The sequence below is a fragment of the Podarcis bocagei genome (assembly GCF_964188305.1).
Source record: "Podarcis bocagei genome assembly, chromosome: 4".
NCBI classification, from domain to species: domain Eukaryota; kingdom Metazoa; phylum Chordata; class Lepidosauria; order Squamata; family Lacertidae; genus Podarcis; species Podarcis bocagei.
The window spans coordinates 34,943,405-34,964,136 of NC_138128.1; the positions used below are offsets into that span (position 1 = coordinate 34,943,405).

At 39.9% G+C, this 20,732-nt stretch overlaps 1 protein-coding gene across 1 annotated transcript in view; it reads right to left on the reverse strand.

Moving 5' to 3' along the window:
• The window catches only part of CLSTN2 (calsyntenin 2), a 357,738-nt gene that overhangs the window by 225,252 nt on the left and 111,754 nt on the right, over window positions 1-20,732 (reverse strand). The window contains exon 2 of the mRNA XM_081192584.1: window positions 5,843-5,965. Within this exon, the coding sequence (XP_081048710.1) occupies window positions 5,843-5,965 (123 nt within the window). The remainder of the gene's footprint in view (window positions 1-5,842; window positions 5,966-20,732) is intronic.

The following is a 20,732-nucleotide window of genomic DNA, read 5'->3' on the forward strand; positions in this document are numbered from 1 at the left end:
ACAATTTTATTTTACCATTAAAGAGCACATGAACTAGGCTAATTATTTTTTGAGGACCTCTGAATCTTGGGAGCAAACCTAAGACCGGATTTAGTGAAAAATGTAATAAACATAGTTCATGAAAACTAATGGAATTGCCATCCTCAGTGCAAATTCAGATTAATTTTTTGTAACCATACTAATGTCATGATTATTTTTCCAACATGGAAGGGATATTATAATAATCTAATTATATTGTGCCATAGATTCTCCATAGTCTGTGTCCTTGAAAAAGGACAGAATGCTCACAAGGAACATAGATTACCATAGCTCCATTATCTCCAAGATCTTAATGCATCTGATTCAAGATTTTAAGCCTTTAAAACCTTCTAAATGTTTCACCTTCCTACAGTGAACCCATAAGTTCATTAGAAATCCCTCAAGCACCTGCATAATATTAGCTGTAGGAGGCTTTAATTCAACCCAATTTAGCAGTGTTACTAACATTGGCAGCGATCCCACAATTTTATATCGTGAAGTAGGCTGCTGCCTGTAAACGAATCATTGTCTAGTGCAACAGTATATCTTTAGGTGCTTTCCTTTCCCATTACAGACTGACAGCTCCTATGTTGGAATTTAAATTCATGAAAATGCTTGTAAATGCACAGTTATTTATCTTTGAGCATTGACGTAATTTAGACTATTAGTGATGAGAAACATCAGTAATTAAGCAGTATATAAAGAATTGGAATGAATGAATAAATAAATGGTTTATATACTGGCAAGTCCATCAACAGCAGGCATTGAAGAATTCTAATAACACACCTAATTTCTATCACTGTTAGCCATTTACTCTTGTGGAGTAAACAACAGACCATCCTATGAAAACCAGATAAGTTTAATTCTTTCCCTCCGAATTTGATGATCTAGTTAAAGGACACATTTTTCTCATAACAAGTTGCCCACATACCATAGCATTTCAACTGTAACAAATGAACAATATATCAAGAGCATTGTGCATAGCATATTTATTATAGATCACGTGTTAATTTTCTCTTTAACACTTCCTGTCCAGTACCCATGTGCTACATGCTACAACAATTCCATTTACTGTATCTTTCACTAAGGCCTTGTCTGCACCATTCATTTGAAGAACAGTTATTGCTGCCTCCACAGAATCCTAAGAACTGTGGTTTGTTAAGGGTGCTGAGAATTGTTTGGAGAACCCTATTGCCATCATAGAGCTACAATTTCCAGAGCGGTTTAACAGTCAGTCTCTCTTCCCAGGGAACTCTGGCAGCTGTAGCTCTTGTAGTATTATTAACAACTTGCAGTTACAACTCTTAGCATCCTTTACAAACCACTAATTTAAGAATATGACCTTCTAAAATAAGGCAGTAAATAAGGCAGGACAAGTACAAAACAGAAACCTCATCTGGAAGAGCCCCCCAAAGTCTGCTCACTCCAACCTGATTTTTTCATGATCAAAATCATATTACCTGAGTGATCCAGAACATTTCCTAAACATCATCAGTGGGTTATATGGTTCCTGAGAATTCAGCCTTTCTGAAAAATTGAAACTGTTGCTTTGGCTACTGACTTTCCTTGCTATATTAAGGGCAAATGAAAATTAGACAAGGGGGCACAATTACATGCTTTACACTAGTAACATATTGTCCTGGGAAACATGTTTCAAGTGAAAAGCTTCACAAAATGAACTTGCACCATTGTTTTTATGCCAAGTTTGTTCTAGTTTTAAAAGGTTAGAGGAGAGATAGAGGATGAGAGAAAGTTCTTGAGACTATGTGTACCTTCAGTGTACAGAATGTGCATGGAAAAAGAAGTGTTGGGGTCTGTATGTTTTATCAGATTATCTGATATGGGTAAGTTTATTCTTCTACATACAGACATATCTCCTACTACATATGCAGTGGTGGAAATGTTGACAAGTGATTTCATTTCTGGCATTGGTGGATATACAGCAGAATAAGTCCTTGACAGAGGTCACTCTTTCATAGCTTGTTCACTGCTAATTGTTTCACAAGGAAATATCTTCCTTGTCAGGAGTGCTCTGATGGTGTTTCCTGCTTGGCAGGGGGTTGGACTCGATGGCCCTTGTTGTCTCTTCCAACTCTATGATTCTATGATCTTCCTTATAAGGTCTATCAAAGCTGTGTTCAAGCCTTAGGATTAGTTCAGTTCAGATGTAACAAGATTTTCTGTTAAGAGAATGGGCCAGAGCAAGCCTTCACTTCTCTATAAACAGACAAGAAAGTTTATAAATTGAATTTATGGTTGTAACAAGCTACAGTTTCCCATTATTCCAAATACTGAAAGTTGTACTTATTTCAAACTTCAGTTAGTTGAGAAATCATGATCCAAAACTGCTGTTTGATATGTGTTTCTTATAACTAACTAACTGTAGTTTGATCAACCATATTTAGATCAAGTATGTCACAGGTAGTGAATAATGGAACCACCTCCAGTGAAAATTAGTTGCGAAACAAGCGAACACATCTGACAAATAAGCAGTCATTGACCAACAGTGAAAGTACCAGAAAGTTAGTTATATGGCATGACTATATTAATGAGGTGTCCATATAATTTAGCAAGTACAATAGGTCAACTGCATTTACTGACTTTTGTGTTAATCTTGGGAAAAATTCATATGTAATTGTGAAGACCACAAACCTGCAACCAAGTTAACCAGCAATTGTGGTTGTCCTGCCTTTGGATTAAGAATGTGAGGCCAAGTAAGAGACTCAGCTATAGGACAAGTTTAAGTCACTGCCGAAGCTCTGGAGATAACACCCTATTCCTGCTTTAAGCAGCATAGAAGACCAAAAGAAATGTATTTTGATCCAAGAGCAATGCTCCTAAGCATCATAAAATGATGGTGTATTCAAACTCACCCATTAAGGACTATATACATGTTTTTCCTATTTGATAAAAAAAGAAAAGAAATCTTGATAGTATGTCTAATCATACTTACTTGGAAATAACATAATCTGAAATCATTATTTCAAAATAAAGATTTAAATTTTCAGGACAATAACTGAAGTGTATGGTATGCAAAAGACACAACCTTGATGGCAGAAAGTGAGGAGGACCCTTTTAATGAGGGTGAAAGAGGAGAGCACAAAATATGGTCTGAAGCTCAACATAAAAAAAAAACTAAGATCATGGCCACTGGTCCCATCACCTCCTGGCAAAGAGAAGGGGAAGAAATGGAGGCAGTGAGAGATTTTACTTTCTTGGGTTCCATGATCACTGCAGATGGTGACAGCAGTCACAAAATTAAAAGACGCCTGCTTCTTAGGAGAAAAGCAGTGACAAACCTAGAATGCATCTTAAAAAGCGGAGACATCACCTTGCCGACAAAGATCCGTATAGTTAAAGCTATGGTTTTCCCAGTAGTGATGTATGGAAGTGAAAGCTGGACCATAAAGAAGGCTGATCGCCGGAGAATTGATGCTTTTGAATTATGGTGCTGGAGGAGACTCTTGAGAGTCCCATGGACTGCAAGAAGATCAAACCTAACCATTCTTAAGGAAATCAAGCCCTGAGTGCTCACTGGAAGGACAGATCATGAAGCTGAGGCTCCAATACTTTGGCCACATCATGAGGAGAGAAGACTCCCTGGAAAAGACCCTGATGTTGGGAAAGATTGAGGGCACAAGGAGAAGGGGACGACAGAGGAGGAGATGGTTGGACAGTGTTCTCGAAGCTACCAACATGAGTTTTACCAAGCTGCGGGAGGCAGTGGAAGACAGGAGTGCCTGGCGTGCTCTGGTCCATGGGGTCACGAAGAGTCGGACATGACTAAACGACTAAACGACTAAGCAACAACAACAGAGATATATTCCAGCCATCATTTTACAGTTTATAAAAAAACCTGAGGAATATTTATCCCACATCAATAAATATTTATCCCACATCTAATGTCCACACCATTTATTTTCAACCAATGGTACCACCACTGAAAAACATTGCTCTAGATTTTTAAGAAAATATATTAACAGCACAATTCTCTCTTTGTTTACTCAGAAGTAGCTTTGACTGTATTCAATGGAGCTCACTCCCTGGTATGTGCGTTTAGGATTGCAATCTAAGCCACTGCAGGAAATACCATGTATCTCCAGAATGTGAAAGGAATGCCATGGACCAACCTCTAGTTGGAGGAAATGATTGACTTTTGACTTTGTTGCAAACTCATGATACAACAGTTCAGTAAATATTTCAATATAATTATACAAAACAAAAATTCCATAATAAGAATCTATGGGGGGAAATCTAAATCATTTATTAAAGATATAGACCCTACTTCTGGAATAGGGACATTTTGTAATTACATAAAAAGTGGCTGTGACAAAAATCAATACCAAAATAGATATGCGTCATTTGTTTATATCAAAGAGATACTTACAATTTTCCAACTAATACTATATTATGATAGCCAGCAGAGAATCAATAAAAGGGTTGATAAAATTCAGAACAGATTTGAGGTACAGCAATTGAAGTTAAGTGGCTTCATCAATTAATTGTTGACAAGAAATGTCACAAGAAGAAAAAAACGTGAAGCTAGAATGCAGTCATAATAGATTTCCACAATAACAATAAAAAGAGAGGAAAGAAGAAAAAGAAAGAAAAGTGCACTTGGAATCAAGGCTAGAACTATTATTATCTTCTATACAAGGCCCAAGAAACTGCATTTACCAGACAATCTCCTTTTGATATAAAAATATAGGTGTGCCAGAAATAATTAGAACACACCATTCACTGCACTCTGAAGCATTTGTTTTCAGGACTCATAATGTGTGTTCAAGTTCACTTCTATCAAGACTTAAAATGTTTTCTCCGGCTTCATCCTAATATACGAAAACACTATTTCAAAGCTAACAATATGCACATCCATTTGCAGGAACTGATTCGTTTATGGCAGAATTTGAGGGACCAGGGGAAGTTCAGTCATGCCATCTATATTGGTAACAGCTTCTACAAACGTAGGAAACTACTGTAACACAACAGGGGGAGAAAATTGGATAATGAAAGCACAACAGCTACAGTAAATACTACTACTAGAGGTATCACATAAATGGAAGGGACAGAGATTCTCAAGCCAAAGTGATAAATAAATCTTGATGTTCCAAATCCATACATCTTTAAATCTGCACAAATCTCATATTTAATGCTCATGCTTTAAAGGTTTAAATAAAATGCTACATTTCTTGCACTGTTAACCAGACAGCAGTTTTATTCCATCTTTTTGTAACATCATTTAATGCGACAAAGAAGGTAGTTATTTTCTGTTCAAGAAGTTCATAATTAACTATATAGGAAAATAAATTGCAACTGTAAACTTCTGAAGACAGACATCTGTCATAAACAAACGACACTAGGAATCTTGAAACCCTCCATTAACACTTCCAATCTTGGTTCTGACTATAATAACTTAAAACACCATTAAACATGATGCAAGTGATTGTAAAATATTCTTTATGTAGCTCACCAACTGCTTGCAAGCAAATGAGCTTAGTGTAGGCAATCATAATACACAATTTACATAAAGCAAACTCCAAATTGATGTTCTAACAAGTAGTTTCTAAACAGCCACAACCAAAAAAACTTGCTGTATTACATTGCTTATGATCTATTTTGTCTTTATAGTGAATGCACAACAATCATAAACACGCTTCATTTCAAGCTCTATGGGCCCAGGTTTCAAGTTAGATGGTTCGGCAAATGAACATTGAAGCATAGCATTTGTGTGATGTGCTATCAGTATACTGCATACAAATTGTATAAATCCATTTGATGAGCTTCACACAAAGTTTATGGTGACATTGAACAAAATATTTCCTACCTGCATATGGAACAGGGGCATCTTTGTCCAAAGCAACCAGTGGAGGATCCAAAATGACTGTGTCATTGTTTTCAGTAATAACTCCATGATAAGATGTTTCAATCCATGGCTTGTGCTTGTTTACTAGGAAAAGAAAGGAAACAATTTTCATTAGTATAAGAGTTTCCCCTCCCCTTTCTCTTTTCAAGTTGCTTAATTACGTGATTTGATTTTTATAAGGGGGGGGGATCACTAGAAAAATATAGAATGAGTCCCTCCTCAACCAAAATTTAGCTGCAAGCGAAACTGGTATGAAATGATTATTATTCCCATCATCAGCATTACACCATCAACACCATGAACCCTGAATCCAGCAGCAATCCAGACACAGAGTCAGATGCTGCAGAGGCACTGCATATGGAGCTGGACCAAGTTCTGCTTCTAAGCTGACTGCTAGAGATCAGGGAACCACAGCAACTGAGGCTGGCAGACAGGATTCTCCAAAGGGACCTTGGGGACCACCAGAGCTTGAACCTGGACCCTCACAAGTACCTTCCCCTGGGCCTGAGGAACCAGATGCCTCACATCCCCCTTCACCAGTCCAGTGGCACAGGGAGGAAGGCTATGGAATGGAGGAAGAATGCCCATCTCCAGACCAGGGGATTGGTCCTTTAAGGCTCTGAAGTTCTCCACAAGGGGGTACAACCTGACAGAGGAAGTTTGGAAACAGAGAATAAGGCCTCAGTCTGCTCCCAACCCTTTTCAAAGTAAGTTGCTCATTTGGAGCTTTCTGTGGTCCTGAAATTTCTGACCAGCCTTGCCTCCATCCTAGTCCTGTCCTGCCTCACCTCCTGCCTTTCCACCTTCTCTGTGGGATTCAGCATTGGACTGGAACACAACAAAACAAACCCAGATCTTGCTCAGGCATTTTTTGTAAGTACAACAGATTGAAACTACTGTATTGTAAAGCCAAGTGAAATTAACTCCTTTCTGACATTATTGTCACACATACACACAGAGAGCAGATGCTTACCAAGCAGAGCTGTGTGTGTGTCTTTTCTTCCAACTTAAAGAACCAGAAAAAAATGGTTTTTTAAAATGAAAAATCAACATTAGATATCAAATAAACTACTTCCCTTTCTAGTTTTCTGAAGCGACATACAAAGAGAGAAAGCATATTTAAAAAACCAGGGGGAGAAATAAGGAGGAAATAAACAAGGGGGTAAGAGCTCTGATGGGATAGACATATCAGGCAAGACAGTTGTCTTTCCTTGCCCTACCTTGAAGTGACAGGAATGAAACCTAGAATCTTTTACATGCAAAGCATGTGGTACAGTACTGAGCTACTTCCTCTCTCTACAAAGAACAATCTTTCAACCTCATCAATGTCAAACTGCAGCAATCTATTTTTTAAAAAAAGGCAATTCATTTACTGATAAGATTAATTAAAATCCTTCTGGAACAAAATGGAGGGGGAAATGTATTGAAAAATGCAGCTACCATATCTCCTTCACCTCTGAATTGATTATAGGATGTACTTTCAAGAGAGCACCTACAGTTTCTCACTTAAGAATGTATTATAGTTTTAGTTTCACATAGGAGATCCTTACGGCATATATTCTGGGAAGTAATTAAAGTATGTGTTTTACTCCATGTTTTTATGAACATCTCCATCCTTGTGTTGTCAGGCAGGCCCATTACTCGAGAACATTTTGCAAAGTACAGAAACGTGATTTGGTGATTGATCAAGCAGATGATAATGCAGCTGATATGGGTAGGGACTCTGAGTATATATTACAAGGGAGGGGGAAGCAAGAGCCATCACTCATCGATAGAGCAGATACCCTGCATGTAAAAGATCCCAGGTTCAACTCTACAAATTCCCAGATAAATGACCAGGTAAGAAGTGATGAAACAGACCTCTGCTAAAGACATTGGAGAGCTCGACCAGTGGCCTGATTAGGGCCATGTGGAAGTTTGAGAAATGGGGAACACTTTGAAATGAACCTCACAAACCACACCACCTAGACTAATGTGCACATCAGCATGTAGTAGACCTTCATATTCCACACTTCAAGATTTCACACTGTGGTCTGAGAGCTACCTTTAAAGCAGAAACACCATCTTATTTTACAAGTAATAGCCACTCCATGAAGTCTGAATGCTCGGCTACCACCACCATTCTACACACAAAATGTATTGTGTGTGCATCTTCAGTGGACTTTTAATCTAATAGCAACTCTAACAGTACTTGGGCTTGGACTTGTTAGACATTATAAGAACTCTATAGCCCCAATAATAACAGCCTTGAGTCAGCTGCCAAAGACAATGATGAAATGGAGGGTGCATCACAGCTCTTTACTCCCAGAGACATATTTGCCCTCATCTTGAATTAAAAATGAGAATATTTCATGGGTTTTCTGAATTGTTTTCTATGAATATTAAAATCAGGCATAGAAGAGGAAAAGGAAGGATTAGGAGAAATTCAACATCATGCTCCTCCATTTTTTCCATCAGCACAAGCATTTCAGCTTGCACAATGAAACAATTTGCCCTCTCTTGCATGCTGTTCTGGGAGTTCTCTGGACCCTTCGCCAAGCTCATTTGAGGGGCACACAGGAGAAGTAGAGGGGAAGTCTGGTTGCATCAGCAGAATGCCTTGCATTGGCTCCTGCTAGAGCACCTACTTAGGGGAATTGGGCCCATTGTTTTATGAATTACAACCAACTACAGGGGGTATGTTTTCTCCTGGTAGAGAATCCCAATATGCCTAATCCTTTAAAAAAATATCTACAGGTTTATTTTAATATAGGCACAAATAGGGCAGGTTTATATTCTGCAGCCAAGAATGAAGTATCAACCTTCCAATGAATTCTTGTTCCCACAACAAAGATACCTGTGTCAATTTTAAGTTTGATGAGAAAATCAATATCCATCTCAAATCATGGCGCATACTTAACATTTCAGCTGTGTTCACACATTACACTAAACCATACTAAATGGCCTATGTGCAGATGGTTCCCACACTGTTCCTTCTGTAGGGTGCATAGGAGGAAAAAAAACACACATCACTCTTAACTTACTGATACACATAAATTGGGGAAACACAGTTTGTTTCTCTCTAAACAAATCTTGATGGGAAACCAATGACAGGGGTGAAACTGGAACCATCTATATGTCCAGGGTAAATCATTAACACTGGTTTACTGTGACATGAGAACACTTCTGCACATTTTCCACTTCCTTGAGCACTGACAAGTGCAAGGGCAAAGTGACTGTTTAGTTTCCTTTCAGTGAGAGAGAACTGGAGAACTATCATCCATTTGTAATACTTGGGTTTTTTACGTATGCACAAGCAGAGTATAAGTGGCAGCAAATGAGTATGCCTATAAAGATCTAATGTTTTACCCCACATTGGATCTCTAGAAAGTTCCTCCAGACCCCAAGGAACTTCATCTTCAGCCAACTTGGACCTTTCTCTATCTTTGTGTGCCAGTTGCAGAATCAAGATACCTACAGATGAACTCACATTAACTTAATCATTCACAACAATTAACAGTGCAATCCTGTGTAGCTCTACCCACTGAGTTCAATAGGACTTACTCCCAGGTAAGCGTGCAAAGAATTGCAGCCTAAGAAACATTCACATTCTTTTGTCAAAGGCCAGGCATAGGCAAACTCGACCCTCCAGATGTTTTGGGACTACAACTCCCATCATCCCTAGCTAACAGGACCAGTGGTCAGGGATTATGGGAGTCGTAGTGCCAAAACATCTGGAGGGCCAAGTTTGCCTATGCCTGGTCAAAGGCTCTAGCTCCCATTAGATGTCCCTTTAACAAAATCATAGTGAAGGTTCCATTTGTAGTACGGTAATCAGACAGCAAATGCACATCAGGTTGTTCAGAGTTTATGTATCTTCATGACCATGTGTTTCTCCATGATAATATGTTCTGACTTTTAAATGTGATATTTAATGCAATTTTCTCCTTTTATGCATACTTCCATTTTTCAAGAAAAAGGTTTTTGAAGGCTATTTCATTCTCACAGTACATCTACAAATTTCAGAACTCAACTGTCACACACCTTAAATGGTTTAGTCTTTATTCAGCATTGTGTGACCTATTCCTCCCAGCTCTGCACTTCAAAATGGTTTCTTATCTGCTGTTTGTTCTCCATCATATTCAGCTCCTCTCAGTTTCTGGGTAATACTCAACAATGTAGTCTATTTGCATAGAAATTAGGGTTTTATACAGTTTAGTCATGCAGAATATAGCTGGGCAAGTCATTTCCCACTTTACTCTATTATTTGAAGTTTATTTCTGAGCAACTTTAGTAATCATGAAACTGAAACAGTAGTGTTTGGTTGAATGGCACAAACCTTTCATCACAGTGTCTATAATGAACACAATGAACTCTTAATATTTGTGAAAATTAGAAATTCTCCCTGACTGATCATATCAAAATTATTGATGGCAACTTACGATTTTAGTATAAAATACTATTGTCATATTTTTAAAAATCAATGTTTGCCCTTGAATTCTGCAGTGTACTTCCGAATGTACTTATAATGGATATTTTGCCTAAAGTTTTGTTTGTTTGCTTGCTTGCTTGTTTATTCTATGATGTTCCTTACCTTGATAGCTCGACAATAACTCATTAGCAAGTCCACTTATTTTCTTAATACATGGAGATTACCTAATGGCTTGTGCCTTATATTGTAAATTTCTCCTTTTCACAAAGGACATATGCATTTTCTAAGAAGGAATTCTACTGCTGCAAGCTGTATCAAGCTTTAATATATTAGATAGCACCCAAGGCTAATTAGGAATCAGACAACAAACAAGTCACAACTAATGCTCTAGGGATTAGCATACAGCAAATGCTTACAATTCTTAAATGTGCACAGTAACTTGACCAGTGGAAACCAAAATGGGGCAAAAACACTGATAAGAGCTGCTAGCAAACATCTAACTTGTATAATTTGCTTGACTGCTTTAAAATAATCTTTAATTACTTTCACATACGTATATATTTGGCTCAACAGCTGAGCAATTAATTAGGTTGAAAATCCAATTGCACACTAACAGTAAACAGAACACCACACCCCCAGGAAGATACAGATGCCTGTGTATATGCTTGTTTGTTGCGTATCTTTTTGCTCCCATGAGCTAGCAGCCCACATACAGTTTTGTTGATTGGAATGCTAATGCAGACATTATGATATGCTGCTGCATATATTCCTAGGGCCAGTTTTCATGCTACACATTAAGAACTGATGTAGCTATAAATTCCAGTAGGGTACTCATATCTCACCAGACTTAATACAACAACAACAATAATAATTAATAAATTAATAAACAATTTATATAACCACAATAATCTCACAACAAGGATACAATAGGAAAAAGTAAAAATTTGTTAAAACTACAAAATCAAACTTCTATTAAAATACCTGATGCAATAAAAACAGTTTTCAGTAGGTGCCAGAAGTTCAGTTGCTGCCCGACCTCAACTAGAAGGGGCCAACGGGTTCTGATGGATACAAGCTGTGCACCTGAGCCATGGCGGCAGTGGCGAAGCTGCATGCTCCGCGACCAGGGGCAGAGAGCAGCCGGGGGAATGGCTGCTGCCCCGGGTGTGTGACATGCACCCCAGGGGCGTAGTGTGCATCCGGGGGCATGGCATGCCACCCTTGGGGGCGTGGCATGCATCCCAGAGCGTGGTACGCCACCTGGGCAGAAGTGGCGCACATTCTGGGGGCATGACGCGCCGCCCGTTGGGGCGTGGCACCTGGCAAATGGGGGAATGCGTGGCGCATGTTGGGGGGGCTGCCGCGATGGCATCCTACTGGAATAGTGGTGCCAGTGGCGATCTGCTCCCTCTGCACCCCCGTTCCTCCGCCAGTGCATGGGGGACTGATAACAGTGACTCCCGCGAAGACTGATCCATGATCAGGCAGGGATATAAAGGATTACCTTTACATTTGGGATACTTTACATTTGGAACCAGTTGCATCTTTCAACTAACTTTCATTTTTATAAGTAAAATCAGCATAAAATGAAGAAGAAAAAAGCTTACCATGTTATATTAATTTTAGTAGTTGCTGTCAAAAAAAAATAATTGACAAAAATCATACTTCTCATCTCTCTTACAACCTGGTCCGGAAATGCAGTCATAAATATACTATATAAATCATTGCTACAAAAGGCAGCAGAGGTTAAAAGCACCTTGATGCAGTTTTATAGAAATAAACTTTGACTCCAATTTTTCACAGTATATCTGAGTTTGCAGTTGCCATGCACTTTTGTTACAACGCAGAAATCATTCTTTGTGCTACTTCAGAAGGCCATGCTGCTTTCATGTAGCACTTCACGGATAACTGTTGCAAAATTTGGATATTAAATCAGATCAAGGGTGTACTTACCCTTCCTAGAATGATACATCTAACTATAAAAACAGCACAAAATAGATTATTGCTATTCTTTATGTGACATGTTGCTTGCTGGGAGGGGTAGTGGCTGTGGTCTGGTGGGAGCTCTGGCAGTGAATATCCATCCACTGGGGCTCTCCTACGATACTAGCCAATCATGGGCAAGCTTGGGGGCGCTGCCTGGGGAGCAAACGAGAGGGGAGACTTTGTCTCCCTGGCTCCCCTCTGGTCTGCTTCCTGGGCTCTGCTATCAGTCAGATCTTGGTCTCCCCACCAGTGGCGTAGCGTGGGGGGTGCCGGGGGTGCCGGCCGCACCGGGCGCAACATTGGGGGGGGCGCGTTTGGCCGGCCCTCCTTGAGGAAGCAGGAACCCCACTGTACTCGGACCTCCTCCGAAGGCTGGCGGCGGGGCGGAGAGACCTCCTCCTGCCGCCAGCCTTCGGAAGGCTGCTCCGAAGCCTGGCGGTGGGGCGGAGAGACCTTCTCCCCGCACCAGCCTTCGGAAGGCTGCTCCGAAGCCTGGCGGTGGGGCGGAGAGACCTTCTCCCCGCACCAGCCTTCGGAAGGCTGCTCCGAAGCCTGGCGGTGGGGCGGAGACCTTCTCCCCGCGCCAGCCTTCGGATGGCTGTCCTGAAGACTTGTGGTGGGAGCAGTGGCGTAGCGTGGGGGGTGCAGGGGGGGCCTGCCGCACCTGGCGCAACATCTGGGGGGGCGCAGAAGAGACTCAAGTGCTAAAATCCACGGGTTAGGGGGCGCAAATTACTTGCCTTGCCCCGGGTGCTGAGAACCCACGCTACGCCACTGCTCCCCACCCACCCACTTGTCACTCTATGATTGGGACTCCCTGAAGGCAAGCCCCAGCCATGTAAGACTTTTCAAGGGAAGACTTTTCGTAGCTATATTCAGGGCCTTCAGACAAATTGGGACTGTCTGGGGATTTTGCCTACCACACAGCAATTGTCGCAACTTGACAGAAGATAAGGCATTGGGGGTGTACGCTGAGTCTAGATGGGTAGCAGGGTCACAACCCACTCTATATAAAGAATCAGGGCATCGCATTAAAGGGATCCATGGTGGAGATTCTTCTGTCAGATGCCTAGATGGGGGTTGATGGGCCATAGCTCCATTAAGGTGAGGTAGCCCTGATTTGGTGTGTGTCATAGGGAATCTGTAACCTAGGTTAGCACTGTCAACATAACTAACTAGCAGATGGGTTAGTCGATTCAGGATACACACGCAAGGCCTGCACCAAAACCTGCTGACATATGTAATCAATAAAGTGTTGGCCAACTGTTTGCCCTGTTTTTCTTGCAATTTTCCCATGCTTAGACCCTGCCACCCGCAGCTTCACTGTGTCTGGGTCCCACAACGAGCAATAGAGCACACCTCATTCTGGGGGTGAAAGATGCAGACATGAATAAGCTGAGGGAGATGAATAATATTTCCTCATAGATTTGTGGAATTTATAGGGTCCCTTGTTAGCAGTCCTGTGTGGCACCATAGATGGTCCATGTGAGTGGTACAACCGATTATGTGGACCTGTTCCAAATAAACATGCCCAGCAAATAATATCTGAATAAAGTTCATATCTTTAATTACTGTGCAGAAGAGATATTTTTTTCTTTTTTTAAAAAAAATGATATTTATTAAAATTTCAGAGAAAAGAATTACATAAAAACAAGAAATACAAAAATAAAAGACAAAAGTAAAAATACAAGAAAAATATAAAATACAGAATACAGAATAAAAAAATAAAAACACTTAAATCTTTCCATGCCTTGCATTCATATCCTTGTTTCCCTGACCTCCTCATACCTCCCTTTTTTGTGTTCCGATTCAATTAGTTAATTCAGCAATTTCTTTCCCTCTTTATTTTCTCCTAATCCTTTAACTTAATATAGCAGAAGAGATAATTTTTCAGGCAGCGAACTGAGAAAAGTGGCCATTACTATGTCACCAAAATGCAAGTTGGTAGGAAATAATTTGTGAATTGGGTGCTCTTTAGCAATCCCACTTGAAACAGTGTTTATCCAGATGCTATTGGATTGTTCTGCTGTTATTTTCAAATTCACTTGAAAATGTGATTCCTGTGTTGCCCCAATGTAGTGAAACTGTCTTTTCTTTTCTTTTCTGCTATATTCTTTATGTCAGATCTATGAAGGGCACAAACAATTTGCTTCATTCTTTCCCTGTCTTGCATCTGAGCTTTGCTGTCTGTTTTATAAGTACTGTATTTATTTATTCGTGTGTATCCCCTGGATCTACTGAACAAGTTTTTGCAGCTGTTTTCTTTGCATGGTGTATTACTGCCAAATGGTTGTATTAAAATTAAGAATCTTGCACACATTTTACAAGGCTTTTCCTTGACAGCTGGGTAGAAACGGTTCACTTTTATTACCACATGGGTAATAAAGTGCACAAGTAAATGCTCTAGCTTAAAAATCCTCTCAGAGCTTGGCACTAAATATATTACATTAATTCTTTTAGTCCTTGGACAAGAAATCATTAGGTATGGGCTATTACTTGCATTATCATTACATTACTGGATCATTATGAAAAATAAAAGTTCTAATCAGTATGGGCATTTATAAAGTGCAGTGCAGTGAAACCACCAACTTGGAAAACTTCAAACATTAATACTAGCTAGAATTAATAATAGTTTTTGAACCAAGGAAGGTTAAAATAAGGATTCGTTACAAGAGTTGGGCTGATTGCCGGTAGCTCATAAACATAGTGTAATTAAATCCAAGGGCCATCCAAAATGGAAGCTATGGCTTAGCTCTAGAGGAGGACCATAGTGGCTTTGACCTCCTCCCTAGGAACCTGCATGCTCACACTAAGCCAATTTGGATTAGTGTTATGTGCAAACTATCCCTGTATATGCAAGTCATAGTTTTATTTCATAGGTTGTTATACTGGCATACAGGAATGATGGAGAATTTTGATGAAAATTAAAAAAAAAATGAGGTTAGGAATTGCTGTGGTCTGTGTGTTCACCTGTTTTCAGGAACAGGAATGAATCAAGTGAATCCTTTGCTACTTTACATGTCTAGTTCATCAGCCCATATTCATCATGCCTTCTCCATTGTGTTGCTGTAACAGCTATCAGAAACCACACGAATCATATATTCCAAATGACACGGAAAGGCTTTCCTGCGAGCTATGCTATGCACACAGTATGGAAGTAAGGCTCAGAGACAGTGCGGAGATACCCAAGGTCTAGAAACTTAAGAGTGAATGTACTAAATATGGAAATGTATTAGCTGAAATCTTAGTGGCATTGTGAAAGTCTTCATATGCACAGGGCCCTCCTTCTCCTATGAACATTATAGTGCCTCGTGATGGTGAGCTTGTGTATACTTACTATCATATTGAGCCGTAACAAGGTTGAGGAATACATTTTCCTCTACTACCACTGTAAGTCCCCAAACACCCAGACTGCATTTTAAAATAGTTTTTATGCATTTCTTTCTGTCCTCCTTTGATACTATCTCAATATACCACTGGAAAAAATATTTAGGAAAAAAGATAACGGAAATTTAAATTCAGAAGGAAATAATAGGTTGAGATCAAAATAATTTTGGATTCAGATGGAGGAAAATGAGAGAGAGAGAAAGAGAGTTTGGGCAACCATTCTCTATCTTTCTCCACCTCTCCAAAACTCATGCCATTTATATTTCCTTCACAATAGTTTCTTTCTTCTCAATAGAAGCTTTGTTCTGTCATAGCAGAAATGTGAAAAGCGAGAGCCCCATTATTTTCCTCCTTATACTTTAGGAATGTCTACTGCTACTAGTGAATTGCAGGATGTGCCAACGCCCTCTGCCCAATTATATGAAGGCCTAAATATTTTATGCGTTCTGAAAACCACTGGCCAACAAAGCTGGTAAAGGGGAAAAAATCCTTTATTGAAAACTTATTTGAACATGAATATTCATCTAGAAGCATCTGTCATAACAAAACTACAAAAAGCATGCTTTTTAAAAAGGTGGTGAATATATGTTCCTCAAATAAAATGTTATCTTGTTCCATGTAACAATTTCAATGCAATTGTTCCCAGTGGGCTGTATGTATTTGCATATGATCAGTGTTGTCTCGTGTAGCACAATCCTATGGTAGTTTTGCCACCTAAATTATTTTAATCTCAGCATAAAGCAACACCTTTTGTATTTACATGTTCTACCCCATTCCTATCCTGATTGGAAAATGTATGCCTTCAGATGCCTCTAAATCAGTGATTAAATATTTAATGAGGTATGTTTTAGACAGTTAATTTGGAAATCCAGTTTGGTGCTGGTCAGAGAGTTGAACTTGGAGAAAGCCAGCTTCCTATGTGACAGTGGTCCAGTCACACTCGCTCAAGCCTCTCCCAAGAGGTTGTTGTGATTTATTTATTAAAAGGTAGTGTGTGGATAGAGAACATTCTACCCATTTTCTCAGCTCTTTAGAGGAAACACAGGATTAAAATTTCATAAATAAAATCATGAAAGAGATTTGCCTGGTTTCCCTGTTGTGATAAGCCAAATGTTTATTCTTGGCTACAACTCATGGTTGGCAAGGGGAAAGTTAAACCATGAGCCAGGATGCGAACAACACACTAAGCCAAACCCTGACCTAGCATGGCATGAGAGTAAACAATACCAGGGAGGATCAAATGTACTGCAAGCTCCTCCCTGTAAGTTCAAACATCTGTGTGTTTCTGATGAATGAGGCTTCCTGTTCCTTATGTCCCTACATGATGTCTCTTCCAAGTCTTCAGTCTTCTCCATAAGAAAGTGTATTCTTCCAGAGCCAATACGAAATGTTAATCCCTGTCAAATTCATGATTGTTTGGGGGCCCCAGCCAGAAGAGCGGGGTATATTATCATTATTTATTTATTTATTTATTTATTATTATTATTATTATTATTATTATTATTATTTGTCTAACAGAAATCCGGCGAGGGCTGCAAATCTTCAGGCAGTTTGGAAACAGGAGGTTCTCATTTCTTCCTTTCACCTGGCTTTCCTAACCATTTGCAATGTCATTGAACTGCACAGTTCTTTACTCTGGCATTCACAGTAATGTACCGGTACATGCAAGCGAACCATTCATTACACTCAACTTTTTAACTTTACAGCATGTTAATTCTTTGAAATCTAATTTCATATGAACAGCTTTCATTTGTATTCGACAGCAGAACAGTCTTCAAGATGTGGGAGATTAAATGTCAGCTGAACCAACTTCACTACACATGTTAATTTCACATGGACTGGAGAAGAGCTATAGGGAAAAGAAGAGCTATGCCTTTGATCAGGAAAACAGCTATTAAGTTGTCAGCCGTGCTATCACTTGCTTCAGAAGTCTGCAGTAACTGCTTGCTTGGGATTGACAGAGCACACGAGGCCAGTTCAGAAACTGGGAAGGGTGGGTGGGGGAAACTACAATGGTAACTCACTTGTGGTACAAAGAAACTGACAGTGATGAGGGGTGAATGGGGAGAACAGTGGAGATATTGTGAAGAGAAAAGAACTGTGTAAATATCTGCCTTTGTCTCCAGAGTTTAATAGGGTAGCATGATATGGATGAGACACTACCTATTGTCTTGTGCTGTTGGAGTATACCTGAACCTCATCTTCTTCAGAGATGGGTGAGTGCCTCAAGTCTTGATTCAGACTAGCAATTAGAAGAAAAAATGGGAAACACTGATGAAGAAATCTTCTCCCTTCCAAGATTTCTAAATGTGAATGTAAAATATTCTGTCTCTGTGAAACCCCCTTACCTCAGATTATCTGTGGCCCTCCAAATGTTGATAGGATTACATCTTGCCTCATCCCTGACCACTGGCCCTGATGGTTGGAGCTGATGAAACTTGGCGTGCCCAGTATCATATGGAGGGCCTCAAGTTAGTCCCCTCTGATTACCTGATCTCTGCTGTTCTGGTGGCAAGAAAGCACTCTCACCACCCTCCTTCTCCTGCTGTTGAGGAACTGCTCTTGATCAGGTGACAAGGAAGGAAGTTGTGGTCTCTATAAAATATAGTTTCCCAAAGACACCCAACATTGCTTTTGTTTTTTTAGCAATTATTTTTCAGATATTAAGTGTTATATAAATGCTTTTCAAATAATAAAATGTCCTCCCTAGAAAAGGTATGTTCCCTAGGGTATCAAGTACAAGGCAGAAGGGCAGAGAAAAATTCTCATCTCCCTGAAGCTTATGGAACAGCAGCCAAGTAAATGAGCGGAAGAAAAGGGGGCCTTTTTCGAAGTTTTGATTAAATTTGAGCCAGAGCAGTACTCTGGGTCTTAATTAGATGCCAAGGTTTGCAGTCTGCGCCAAGGAATTACAGCATTCAGTAGCATCCCAAAATTTCATCTAATCAGCGTAGCTACCACAGAGCATAAAATATGACAAGGCACACCAGAGCTAGTACCAGAATTTGCTGGCTGTCTCCTAGAACATCTAACTAAAAATATATTTGAATGTGTAGGCTGTTTTCCCCATGCTCCTGGGAGCCAGGGCTAAAAGATTTACCAGACTGGATTCCAGAGAGGTGTTCTATTAGAAATAAAGTCTAAGGTAATTATAAGATTAATTGATAGTTGTACAATAAGTGATGCTTTGCCAATAGATTGTAGTAAATGTGGCCTATAGCAAAAAACCCTTGGGTGTAAAAAAATTACAACAGGGCTGCCTTAGGTCCACAGTGGCCAGCAATCCCCTTCCCTGTCAGAATTGGTCCACAAGGGGTATAAAGCCATCTTTGGAAAAAGAAGTAGTGTGCTTTTCCCTGTTATTTAAGAACAGACTCAACAGCAAGAAACATTAATTTTATGTCTTTACTAACTTGTAGCCTGATCTATAGATGTCTATTCTGTACACATGACACTTACTTTTATGTTGCTTTTCTGAAAAAATGATAAAAGGCTGATTTCCAACAGAACTTGTGGGGCTTGGCTCCAATTCTCGAACCTGCTGCATTTATCAAACCACAAGCAGAGCCATCTTAGCCATTAGGCAGGCTGAGAATCTCACCCACGAGACCATTGCTTCAGGCAGGAGAACCCCTCCCCCAAGGTGGCACACTCCCCAGGTGCCCCACCTGCTCCCGCCAGCAGAAGAGCACCGCTGCCTCTGATTTTTTGCAAGATTGCATCCATTTTGTGTGAAAATGAGTGCCAGAGCAGGCAGCAGTGGCACAAGCAGGTAGGTGGTGGTGGTGGCAGCAGCAGTGAAATGGGATGTGGTACCCCTGTCTACAAGTAGCAATTTATATTAAAGATATCATGTGGAAGCTGACAAAAAATGTGTCTGCATAGCAGGAGCTTCCTACAGCAGCAACAACATAAGTGGCTTGACCCATGGATTAACCCTGTCACATGGAGATTCTCCATACCAGCACCAGTTTTATAGTTTTATTGCATGTTGTTTTCTGCCCTAGGCTCTTTTGGGTGGAAGAGTGGGACAACAGTTCAATCAATCAATCAATCAATCAATCAATTGTACATTTGTATACTTCTCCCTCCAAGCACATCCTTCCCCCAAAGCCCTGTAATTGGGGAGTTTTGTCTATGAAATTCTAGCAGTAGATTACATGCTAGAGGTCTGATTTAGGATTCAGCCCAATTGGTTGCACAGCCCTAATAAATACTTGAGCACTATTTTACAAATTCATGTATAAAGCTATTACTGCATTAATAGAGCAAGCACTCCCCCCCTGGGATTTGCAAAATGGATATTATTAAAACATTTCTGAAAACATAAAACATAAATGAAATCAACAAGCTACAGATAGCATGGTGCTCAGCTCCACAGCTGTCAGGGAAGAAGTTTTATTTCCCACCCCCCATCCTAACTACCGGGGACTCAATTAGATTTAGCTGATGGATGACTGAGCTCCAGTTCAGCAGCAAACCCCACCAGAAGAGCTTCCACCAACTAGAAGCCCAAGCATTTCCTCAAAATCACCAACAGTAAATCCTGTTCCTGACAAACACTGAGCTGTTTTCTACCCAGCTGCACTTTTTGATTAAGCGCTAGGATGTAATGGGAAGAGTTATATTAAAATTGAGTAAAGCACTTTGAGAGAATAAACTGAGCAAGGCAATAGTGTGGGAACAGGTAATTTAATTTCCTTGCCCTGCTTTGCAAACTTAACGTCTTTTAAATTAAGCTGGAGGTTAAATTAAAATTGTTTTCATGCCACAGTCTATAATGGAGCTGATTATTCTAAACACACTTCAATAATACTTGAAGGAGGAAAGCCCCATATAAAAAGGGGAAAGGGCTACTGCTCAATAGCAGAGCACACACTTTCCATGCAAAAAGTCCCAGGTTCAGTCCCTAATAGGGCTATAAAAGATCCTTGTTTGAAATCCCGGAGAACCCCAGCCATCCACTGTGCAAACAATAAGTAGATAGATGTACTAAAAGTCAAACTCGTTATTCAATTGTCAAAAACACCTTTCAGTGCAACAAATTGTGTTAAGGGCTTTCACTCA